This window comes from Atractosteus spatula, chromosome 21 (genome assembly GCF_055471065.1).
Source record: "Atractosteus spatula isolate fAtrSpa1 chromosome 21, fAtrSpa1.hap1, whole genome shotgun sequence".
Taxonomy (NCBI): Eukaryota; Metazoa; Chordata; class Actinopteri; order Semionotiformes; family Lepisosteidae; genus Atractosteus; species Atractosteus spatula.
In genome coordinates this window covers 8,283,526-8,295,985 of record NC_142726.1, presented here as the reverse complement: position 1 = coordinate 8,295,985, position 12,460 = coordinate 8,283,526, and the positions used below count along the sequence as shown (strand labels likewise).

General features: G+C 42.5%; 1 protein-coding gene across 1 annotated transcript in view; it reads left to right on the top strand.

Annotated features, from left to right (window-relative positions):
* Positions 1–2,065: 2,065 nt before the first annotated feature.
* Positions 2,066–12,460, top strand: part of phlpp2 (PH domain and leucine rich repeat protein phosphatase 2) — a 49,357-nt gene continuing 38,962 nt past the window's right edge. The window contains exons 1-3 of the mRNA XM_088938931.1: positions 2,066–2,391; positions 7,145–7,431; positions 11,077–11,210. Coding sequence (XP_088795057.1) covers positions 2,191–2,391; positions 7,145–7,431; positions 11,077–11,210 — 622 coding nt within the window. The 5' untranslated portion in view covers positions 2,066–2,190. The remainder of the gene's footprint in view (positions 2,392–7,144; positions 7,432–11,076; positions 11,211–12,460) is intronic.

The window sequence follows — 12,460 nt, the reverse complement described above, 5'->3', positions numbered from 1 at the left end:
AAAGAGCTTTGTCCATGCTGTCTTGGTTCCTTCTCTGCAGTTGCAATATATGAAACGTTTTTTCATGTCCTAAAATCTTTCTAATATAAATGGCAGAATGGGAACTGCACAATTTCATTGTTTCCTTGAATGCAGTCCAGAACTGAGCTGAGCTGTGGTTGTGTTTCGGTACTGCTGAGCAAGCAGATCATTGAAGGTAAAGGCACAGTCATGTGCTGTTGGTTGTTGCACAAAGATTTCCATCATGGAGCAAAACGAAGGGAGACAGCATTTCGGATTTACTCTCTGTCTGCACTGCATGTCAGTACTGACAACGCTCCACATTTCCGTCTGCGCCTTTTAGGGTAAAATGGGAATAGGAAATGGGGAAAAGCAAGATCACGAAGAATACAACCTGTTGAAATTCGGAACAAAGTTCATTCCTGTCACACAGGGCACATGCAGTGTATGAACACGTTTGTCAAGATTGATTAGTGGTAAGAGACTGACAAAACTGGCAAACAAACTTCAGAGTGAGGGTGGTAACTTAGTTAAATGATTTACAGAGGGCCATAGTGCTGGCTTCTCAAGTGATGTGGGAGAGAGCTGTCTTGTTTATTCAGCTTTGTGGATTGATTGCTGTGAGACTGCCCTGGATAGGGACATCTGCTATGCAAGTGAATAGTAATTATTAAGCTAATAGAGAGTGGAAGCTAATTAAAGAAACTAATCAACCTTAAACATTTTTAGAGTTTAATAAAATGCTTTACTGATGATGATTTCTTCTGAAAGCTGTTTTGGAGGGTGATAGATCAACAGCAGATGAGCCTTTTATTTTACAGTTTGAAAGCTTTTTTTCCCCAAGTAGTTAATTCAAGTTGACTAAACATTGAGGATTAAATCTAAAAAAAACTTTTCTTTATGTATTAACACTCTCTCTAGGAAAAAAAATACTAACATCTGATTTAGTGATCCATGGGACTAGATTGTAATAAGATTTTCCTGGAAGATGAGGAAATAGACAGTTTTGTACACATAAAATACCAGAATGCTTATAATCTGCAGGTTGTTGACACTGTCCTCACCTGGACTGGGGAGAGGCTGACCTGATTTTTGCATTGTCAGGTCACCCTTTACTTCAAGATTGTGGTTTATTGTCAGTTCCTTCTTGCCTGGTGTTCTTTTCTGTATTCCCAGCCTTGTATTGGCAGGTATTGAGATTTATTGAGAAGGGTTTCCAGCTAGACTCCATACGCAGAGGATAACTTTACCTTTGAAGGGTGTCATTCCGCGATTCACTACAAATGTGTCAATATCGCCAAAGCGGTAAACCGCTTCGCTGAAGCTAATGAGCAAAGCTGGCGTTATTGACGAAGAGTCCCACAAAGTTGCAACTCTCCAGTTGTTTGGTTTTGCAATCTGCTGTTAGGATGCCTTGCCATAAGAAAAACTTGGCAGCCTTCTCCTGCAGTATAAAAAAATGCGCCGTATTGTCAATGCCCCAGTCCATGTCATACATGCTGATGCTAGGTTAGATTGTATCACTGCAAAATATAACTGGCACGCTATGAGCCTCGGCTGAAATGATTTTTCTTTGAACAAAGGATTTAATTGAGTATATAGGTTTATATCTCCGTTAACATGTTTGATTTTCAGAGCTTTAAAATTAGGTTGTTAACGTTATTAATGAGAATATAACGTTCGTTTGGAAGACTCCATATAATCTGTCCATGAAACAAGGTAGTAGGTGTCCACTTTTCCTATCAGGTGAATATTTGTGGATGGGGAGGATCTTTAGATTCTTCCAACGGTTTGGATCTGGGAATGGCCTGGACGTCACAGGTAAACCAAAGATGAGGAATGAATAACCTAGAAGTCTCTTATCGTGAATAGTTAAGAAAGTGTACAAATATTTAAAATAATCTCAGTTCGAGTGAGGCGTCTGTCTTAATGATAGTGAACGAACCCTGATGAATAATTCAGCGATTTCCTCCTCTATGTGGGCAGTTCCCTATGAATAATAACTCTGGCCCTGCCTTTCTAATGTATATTGATTAGATCTGTCTGACAGTCCGTGATGTTACAGTCTCGTTATGGCGTCTTAGCAGAGCTGAATGGGATTTTTTCCTCTGCTGCCCCGTGCATTGGAATTTGCCAGTTGTGAACTGGACATTTTTTTTCCGCCTTCATCTGTAACGTATTTCAATGTAAATGGAGGAAGACGAAAGTCCAGCGGGGGCGGCACCGGGCACGGAACCGGTCCGAAACGATCGAGGTGGTGGCGAAGATAGCGGCTCTTGTACTGTTGCTCCGCCAGCTCCGGAGCCCTGCGAACCGGGATCAAACCAGGCTGCGGGTCGCGGAGACCTCATCGGACCGGGCTCCCGTGTAACCGGAATACGGGTTTTGAAGGTACCTGATGTCTCAATCATGCTCAGTATCTAAATGTCAGGACAGACACAACCCTGCCTACATTTGAAAATACAAGGGCCGTTATTACGTCTGATACCGTTAACAGCTCTTCTACTTTCATAGCTAGTAATACTAAGTACGGTGATTAATTTTATCTGCATTTTGTTTGCCGTTTATCTTACTGCGTGTGCTCTTGAATCGTTCTTTTAATTTATATTCCCAGCTGCATCGGTAGGTATGTTTTGTTAGTCTCTACCGAGGATTTGCATAGTGTCAGCTGTACCGAAGCGTAGAGTTATTCATTACTGTTGCTGTCATGATGTAACCTGTTAGATCTATTTTAAATTATTTAACGTGTTTTAGTCATTTACCCGTCTTAATCTATTAACAATTATTTTAGGAAAGAAGTAAGCACGTTAGCAATTAATGTATTGACCCATAAGAGTTACACGGGTCTTAAGTTCCGGTAATGCCCTAAACAAATCTAATCATTATATCATGAATATTTTAGTATGCATAGTTACCAAGTGTTTTGAAACAAAGTGATTTTTTATTTGTGATAATAGCGGTGTGCCTTTTTCAGACGTTGTTTTTTTTAATCATTGACATTATTTTCCTGTATGTAACCAATATACCCTGAGACCTTAGTTCATTCGATACACGAGCAGGACTAGTTAACTGTTTCCCTTATGGATGTTCCTGTACTTCCGCCATTATGTCATAATTAACTCATTAGATGTCTCAAGCACCACTCTATTAAAGATATGCGTGCTTACTTTCTACGTATGTTTGAATGTGGGCTGTACTGATATTATTAATCATTTTTTCAATGCTTCCCATCATGCTAGCCCTGAAGACTTTAATGCTTTGTAAATCAGGATGCTCTCTTCAAATGACTGCTGTGATTGCAGTATTCTGTTCGAATTGATATGAATAAATACATAAGCTCCGGAGCCGGGATAATTAAAATATCCATTGCTATTATATGTGATACGGCTGCGTACACATGCATAACCTTCATAAGTGTGAAGTGTACCTCCAGAGACGTATTTTAAAGCACAGCACATAGGGATTGGTGGAAACTGCCGTCCATTGCTAGGGCTGGAATATTACTGAAATATGGCAAACTACCGGACATATTTGCAATGCATATCAGATAAAGAGAAGCGCAAGACCAATCTCGCTCTAAAGATTGGTATGAGTTGCATTTTGGAACAGTAGTGTTGCTGAATTGAAATGTCTTAATTAGTGGTTGTGCCAGATTTATTGATCAATTTCAGGAGTAAGACATTTCTGTGGGGGAAAAAAAAGGTACAAACATCATATGCCCATCTAACCATTGCATGTAAGTTCCAGAATAATGCTACTCAGGCTGTATTTCCATATTTCAGGCAGTGTGTGGTGGTCAGTTATTCAGTTATTTTTCTTAAATGTTTTGCCATCTTGAACTGACATTTAGAGATCCCTCCCGCTAGAATCCAGCCATCAAGGTCTGGCGTTGCCTCATGACTGAGGGATCCCAGCTGGTGATTTTGTACATGACGCGGATCTTGATTTTCAGATCTTTCAGAAGCGTTTCCTACATGACAGCTGTTGCAGTAGTTGATGAAACAAAAGTGTCACACAAGTAGATTGTGATAGTCCAGTTCACTTGCTAGATCTCTTCCAATCACCAGCTTATCCAAACGCTTATGTACTGTGAAACAGGTTGATTCATCCAGCTATCCTTTATATTAGAATGCTTCTTATTCCTGGCGAGGGTCGTGTCAGCCTGCTGCCCATCCTGATAACATAGGGCACAAATTGCGAGTGAGAGTGCAGTGCTGTGCTCTTCCTGGATGGGACTCCTGCCCATCAGAGAACAGTGAAGGAAAAGAGAGAATTTAGAACAGCCAATCGGACTAATCTAGCATACCACTGGGAGGTGGGAGGAAACAGTATCGGGAGAAAGCACATGTGGACATAGGGGTGACCGTGCAACCGCTACACAGACGGACGCCCAAGTTCAGAATCAAACCCAGGACCCTGGAGCTGTAAAGCAGCAGCCTTCAACACCACTCTGCAATGCTTGCCTGTGAAGCAGAACTGTTTCAGGAAATGCCTGGGTCCATTAGAAAGTTAATGATCTCAGGAAGACATGAAGCCTGTCTCTCACACGGAAGGCGGTTGTGCCCTTCTAGGCTAAATGACGCAGCGTTTTTTTTTTCTTTCTAAAGCTTGGTGGAAGTAATGTATTTGTTAGAAGAGCATCTTTAAGTGTGCATACAGTGATCTGAGTTTTCCACTGGTTTCTATGAGTGAGGTCAGAAAGGCTTAGAAACTCATTTGTTTCCAGCCCAGAATTCTAAGCAGGGCGGTCTCTCATGTATGAGCTTAATGTTTCAACAGAGCGTTTTGTTTAGTTATGTATGATGGAGGACTTGAGAGGAATCTGAAAATGCCCCGATTTTCATTTGGTCTTCTTAACCAAGTGAATTTTAAAAATAAATTAGTTCAGGCTGAAGTCTCACATTTTTAAAATATGACTCTTTGTCTAATAAAGCAGAGACAGGGAAGAAGACAGGCAGGTCCCTTGCTGGGGCACCAGTTCATCACGGAGCGCTCACATTTTCAGGGCCTATTTAAAGAAACTGCTTAACCAAGGCAGCATGGCTGTAAAAGGTGGGAGGAAAGCAGAGCTCCCAGAGAATACGGGGGGACATACTGTTTCCACACAGAAGGCATCCCAGTTGGATACAAGAGCTGTGAGGCAGCAATTGCTACATGCCTCTTTACAACATCACCCATGAGATAACACCTGAAACATGATTATCCAAACCTTCTGTCAGGACAGATACTTCTCCCAGGGTGGAGATGCTGTATTGCTGTGTGGGTAGTGGCTCTCTGATAGTGTGAGTTACATTGCGATGGCGACTGCCCTGAATTCTTTCAGGTTTGTCTTCTGCGTGCTCCAGTCTGAATCCGAGATCATGCAAAATGGGAGGAGGGACTCAGAAACATGGATTTCATCCATCTGACTAATGGCTCGATGCCTCTCTCTCTCTCTCTTGGCATATCCCAGTTTTTAGTCACTTTTTTTTATTTTAGTCACATCACTATGGTTTGTACCATTTATTTGTAAAAATATTTGAGCCACCCTGACTACACCTGAAAGCATTGCAAGGAAATTGAACTGCAGAGTAATCAAGGTCTCTGCATTGAAGTGAACCTTGCACTGTTTTGCTGAATTGTAAACCTCCTTTACACATGAGCCTCCGAAACCACTAATCACACTTTGCATCTGAACTTTGTAATCAGAATGACCACCACATAAAAAAACACTAGTTGTTTGGGCTCTGAATTATATCAGGAATTGCTCCTGTAATGCATTAGATGCTTCAACAAGAATAGTGATTGTTTCGTGTCTAATAAAATACATTTTGTCTCTGGACGTGAGTCCATACCTTCATTAACATTTTAAATATAGATCCATTTCTTATTTTAACCCAACAACTAGTAGAAATTATTGTTAGAAATTTGTTGTCAGCAGGACTTTTTCTGGTTTGGACCTCCAGAATCCTGGGGCAGCACACTGTGATGCCTGCTTTTTGCTGGAATTCTCCTAATTTGCTTTGGAGTTCCAGTTTGTTCAGTAAAATAGGTATTGTTGCAGGCTGGGCGTGCATGTTAACATTGAGATGAAAGCAGTGTGCATACAAGTGAAAAGGGAAAAAAAGGAGATAATGTTCTGGGCAGCAACAGCTTTGACTGGTTTAGAGTCCTTTGGGAGCTGATGGACAACATCAGCATGTGTTAATTTACCTCTTTAAATCAACAACTCCATGTGCAATAGTTTGTTTTATAGACACTGAACAGAACGAACTTTAAAAAAATAATTACATTTCTGCTTCCTCAAATAAATTTGTCCAGTTTCATTGTAAATGTTAGTATTAAATGAATGATAATGTTCCTACAATGAATATTATTTCCTGGGATGGCAGGGTGGCGCAGTGATTAACATTGCTGCCTTGCAGCCCTGGGGCTCTGGGTTCAGTTCCTGGGGTGCTGTCTGTGTGGAGTTTGTATGTTCTCACTGTGTACTAATGGGTTTCCTCCAAGTGCTCCGGTTTCCTCCCACAGTCCATGGGTAGGTTACATGGCCTCTTGACCCTGGTGTGAGAGTGTGCACGGTTGTGTCTGTGCGTGCTCTGCGATGGACTGGCGTCCTGTCCAGGGTGTGTCCACCTCACCCCCGTTGCCTGTCAGAATAGGCTCTTGCTCCTCTGCGACCCTGTATGGGATAAAGCGTTGCGAAGACGGCTGGATGTTATTGTCCGCAGTATCGTCACGTTACAAAATGAGAGAGGCTGCAAACGAGAGGAAGTCATTCGGCCCTTGTCATTTGCTGGGTTAGTAGTAGCTTGTTCATCTGTCTCTCCCATCTGGCCACTTCTTGAAAGATCCAGTGGAATCAGCTTCGGTAGCACAGTTGGGTAAGCTGCTTCAGGCATCCATCACCCTATCTGTGACAGAGTGCTTCCTGTTCTCAGTCCTGTGCGAACCATCTCTGACTTCCCATTGGTGTCCCCAGCTCACATGGAATCAAAGTGATGTGTTGCAGTCAGGAAAGATCAGATAACGTTCGCTACCTCTGTTTGACTCAGCCACCACACGCATGGCGGTTTAGGTGCAGTCTAGCGCTGGCGACTCCCCTGTCTCTCCCCACTGCCTGACATGAGCTTCTTTCCCCCTGGGCTCCCTGTCTCTCCACCAGCGCAACATGAAGCGCAATGGGAGCCGGGGCTGTGTGACGCGCAAGAGTCGCTTCGGGTCCCGGGAGCGAGAGTGGCTGAAGGGAGACTCCGGGCGGGGCTGCGTGTGCCTGTACAGGGCAGTGGGTCCTCAGACACCCTCCTCGGGGCCCTCCTCCTCCTCCTCCTCCTCCGCCTTGCAGCCCGACCTGCGCCTGGTCCTCTGCTCCACCAGCACCAAGGTGGAGGAGCTCTGCGCTCAGGGCGACTGCCAGGCCCTGTACCTGCAGCTGCACGGAGACCTGCTCAGGTAAGACCGCTGCACGCCAGGGGCCCTGCCCATGGTCCCACGCTGCGCACGTCTCCAACGAGAAGCGGGACAAAGGGCGAACAGGGCAATTGAATAACGTAGAAAAACGTGCAGGTAGAATTCTTCACAAGCAATGTGTAAGCACCAAAAAATATCAGTAGGGGGGACCTTGCCCAGCGTGCACATCTGGGTGTCTGTGTGTGAAATACCAAGAGAAGGAAATGCATTTGCATCTTCAGCTTGAAAAAAAAGCCCCACAAGCACTGTTTACTTATCTCTAATGGAAGAGAGAAAAGCAATCTGTAGCTTCAAGGAATTCTGACAACCAGCCAGCTCTAAAAGGACATGCATATATAGGTGTACATGTCCATATATATCTCTGAAGAGCTGGAGAGAAGAGCTCAGGTTGTGTTTTGACATTTTGACATTATAGTCTTCTGCCTCAGCTTTGAATTCTGAGGGTGGTGCACAGTGTCAGTGTCAGTTGAAATCTGGTCTTGGATATGGGTATCACATTCACTCTCACTTTTGTTTTTCCACATTCATTTTTTTAGCGGAATTCTACTGGGGGAAAAAAAAGGTTCATCTAGGGGAGTCGATATGTCTGCATATGCTCAAAGATACAGCTCTTCCCTTCCAGCTGTTTTTCACACCCATCCACCTGAGCTCGTCTTGCTCTGCCTTGCTCCCAACCCACTCCTGAAGGAAGAGCAGTCAGTTGTTTTTTCCCCACAAACAGCTTGTTGGAAGGAGCATGCCAGGGAATTCTTCTCCTTCACTTTCGTTTCTGAAAAGAACGCCCCCGAGAAACCCCTGTAGCAGATGGACATTTCTATTTAAAGAACATGTCCAAGGTTGATAAGTATGTTAGTATATTAAACATGTTTGTTTTGTGACATTAGAACAGAAATATTTAATATACCAGTTTTAAGTTCATTGGAACGTTACTGTTTTTTTTGGTTTTGTTTTTATTTGGATGTAGAATTGGTTTATTTCTTCCAGCACATTAACACTTTGTAAATGAAAGTTTCCAAGCAGCACTGTTTGTTAGAACCTGAGTTTGTAAATATACACAGCAAACACCTCAAGAACTTCATGTTTTCATAACAAACGTCTAAAAAGCCATAATACAAATTGATGGTGTGAACCATACATGTAACATAAAACTTGCTAAATAAAAAACAAAAACAATTGCCCATCTTAACCTTCATAATTTTCTTGTTTTTTATTTGTTTGGCTGTTAAGTCATTTACAAAACAGCAAGATTCTCTCCCATTCAGTTGGAAGTAAATCACATGTATAATTAAGATCTAGAAAGAACACCCTTTCAGATTAGGGCGCATTTTAAGAGCATGTAGTTACAGTGAATTAAAGGTATCAATATTAATGATCCCCCAAAGGAGCAAAAACCTTGAGAAACTTTTGAGAAAAAAACATGTTTTGGCTGCACACACACCTGAACAAGGGGCCTCGGCCAGTAGCTTGTGCTTTTTTTACATTTTCTGCTTTTCAGTATGGAATTAATTCTGCTTGTTCTTTTCCAGCTTGCACACTGGCACAGCAGTGCACTCAAATTTTAATTAGCTCTTGACCAATCCCAGAACTATAAGAAACAGAACTGTCTTATGATTTCTCATTCTACCAATATTCATGCCCACAATTTATTATGAGATGTATTTCCTGGACATCTGAAATTTAAACTGCTGCTGTTTTTGGATTGAATTCCAACATGCAGTCGAAGGTGGATTCCACCAAACAGTGTCATCAAAAAAATCTCCCACTGTAAATCCACCTAACAATTTCTACCTGAATAAAAGAGGCTGTTTTTCTTCTTAAAAGATTAGGAAGCTACGAATATTCATTTGCACAGTTACTGAATTTACAGATAATTTCAGCCCATGTAGCTCTGAAAAGAAAGACATTTGTTTAAAGGGCTTACTAGCAGAGATGGTGATATCCTGTGCTGGCAGTTATCCATATTAAGTACTTGTGGGCCGTGGCAAAGTGATCGCTAGTGGCTGGCATGAGGCCAACAGATGTGATCTAAGCTATTACACACTGCAGTCTGCAAGATTGTGAAGTAGCTACAAAGAGACACCACTGATGTAAGATACCAGCACAAATACAACACTTTCTATGGGTTTCCACAGCCTGGGATCAATCTGATTTTGAAATTTTGTTGCATTTCTATAGTATTGTCCTCATTATAAGTCAGTCAAAGAGTTTTAAAGCATTGACGCGGTGGAGAACTGTTTTTGACTTCCTTTCCAGTGTGTACTCATCCTATGCGAGTACAGTTCCTTTTTAAAGGCCCTGAGTATTTCTGTTTCTTCTGTAAAAACAAATCAGTAATTTATAACAGAATTTACTTTCCATGTTATAGGGTGGATTTGATCCATTTATTTTTTAGAAGATTTACTTTAGGTTTTTAATATCCTCAAAGCACCATTTTAGCCCGAGGCTCAACTTTTGTAAATTGTGTTTCGGTCTCAATGGCAACATCTCTGGTTGACTACTGTTAAATATTGAGTTGCTTTCCTTTCACTGCAGGGAACTGAGGCCACCAGAACACACATGTGGCATTAAATGTCTGACTATGAATGCAGTCCTATGGACTGACTGAGCATCACTGCAGCATTCTCAAGCCCCTGTTTGGTCCTGGTAGTGAATTTTCTAACTGGGTGGACCAAGTGCGATAAGGAGAGGCTTTGATCGGATGTTTAAAGGAAATTATCTGATACAAGGCCTTAAGTAGTTACATGAGTGGGACCGACCAAAAAAAGGCAGGATTTTGCAATAACATTATACAATAACTATCCCATCAAATTATTTATTTAATTTCAACAACAAGAGTAAATCAGCATTGCTCTGGTTTCCTTAATTGGCATCTTGAATCATCAGGCCTGGTGCGTTTCTGCCAATGTGAGCCCTCCGACGCACTAGCTTCCCATCCAGGGTGTGTCCTACCTTGTGTCCTTTGCTTGCTGGGATAGTGTCTTTGTGGCCATCTCCCTCTCGTATGAATTGGATGAAGCCGTTAGAAAATTGATGAACGGATGGATGTATCAGTCGACTCGAGTAGAAATATTTCATTAAACATTTTGTCAAACGAAATTGTGTTTTTTTAGAAAAAAACAGGATGGAAGAATATTGTTTTCTAATTCATCTAGACGTAGATTCTGCCAAAACGACCATTAGCACTTCAGGTGAAAGTTGTTGCTATGTGCCGAACTGAATTTTGTGTGGCAAACAGGTTTGAGGAACATGTTTTGTGTTATATAAAATAGACTGGCCTGGTAAAAATACCATTGCATGTTTTCAGATATTTGATTAAATATTGCACTATATCAAATGTAATGAAAATGTCGTGCAAGCTTCAAGTAAAACATTGAAAACAGGACTAGAACATAACCCAGGTTTAAGCACCAAGTGTGTTTATCTGCTTGTGTAAAAAAGCATAGCTGGTTTCCTTTCTTTGTTTTGAGTCAACACTCTGGTGTGGAAGAAACAAACAGAAAACAGCTGAGCTTTCGCAGGCGGGGTGGGGGGTAGTTTCGGGCGGGCGTGGCCTGTGCTCGGTGAGAGGGAGATGGGGACAGGTGAGGAGCGCGGCCTGGGGTGTGACGTGTTCATTGTTCCTGGCAGGAGGCTGGACCCCGCTGAGTGCCCTCTCCAGATTGTTTACGATTACTTGGCAGCGATGGGCTACAGCGACCCGCTGAGGATACAGAGGGAGGCGGCCCACTCCGACCTCAGCTGCATGATCCGCTTCTACAGTGGTGAGTGCCCGCCCCTGTCCTTGGGTCCCGCGGCTCACAGGTGACAAGCTGGAGCAATATTCTGCTCGGCCCAACTGGGGTTTGCACCCCTGCTTATTTCAGTTGGCACTGTGCTTCATTCCATTACCATTCTACTCATACCCAAGGAGTTTGTGAGCCTCTGGGAGTTTTTTTGTTCATTTCCCCTAGACATTCCCTGTCCCTGTGTGTCAGTGTTGTGCATCACTCTTTCTGTTGTTCCAGTTCAATCCAACACTATTTCTGTTACCTTTGGTATCAGATCATGACCTTGTAGGATGCTCATTTTGTTTTTTGCTCTCTTTTGTCTTGGCACTTGAAATGCCTGGGCATGATACAGTAGTATGGTTCCTGGAATCATTATTTCAAGGATGTGCTTCAATTTACTGTATGCCTTGTTCTGAATAGTTGGGTTTCTTTATTAGACCATAAAAGGGCCTGTTTGAATCTATTTTCTGTTTTCTGTGACAGCAATAATATCCACTGCCTTTTGAGATCAATTGCTTGTCTTTCAGGAATTGCTGAAAAGCATTTGTATTTAGCTGAAATTATGTTTTTGAGTTAAAAGACACCAGTTCTCTACTTTGCTTTTGGGCGTCAAGTAGATTTAGTTATATATCACTCTGGGTACCATCAGTCTACAGTAAGACAAAGAGATTTTTCAACTTGTCAAAACATGCATGTCAGAAACTTTCCCATTTGAAGAAGATAGCTGACCACACGCGACAACACCTCAAAACCTCAAAGATGTCCTGGGAACGGTCTCGCAGTTTCTCGTCTTTGGGAGAATTCTTCAGGCCCTGACACGGTTTTGTGCTGGAGATGGGATTATGGTGCATAACTCAAAGCGAAGAACAGCAGAGTAGAAAGAGAGAACAGTGGGAGGACCTGAGCTGGGGCCACTCTTCCCCGGAGACTGCAGTCGATGGCACCTGGAGCTGATGAGCTGCCCTGCAGCTTCTGATCCTGCAGACAGCCCTTCAGCTTCAGCTGTTCCAGCGAGCAATGTGATATGAAGCACCTTCCCTCAGAAGTGCAGGCTGGCAGATGATTCTTCATTCTTCTGCTGGGGAATGAAAAAGGAGGTACCTGTGTCATATTGAAGTGTGTCTGTGATTTATTGGTGGCATTATTCTGTGATGTATTGCAGCGGCACATGAAGCATACTTCCGAGATTTATTTCTTCTTAACTAAATTCAGATGCGTCTTGGATTTCAGAGGCCAGACGGTGG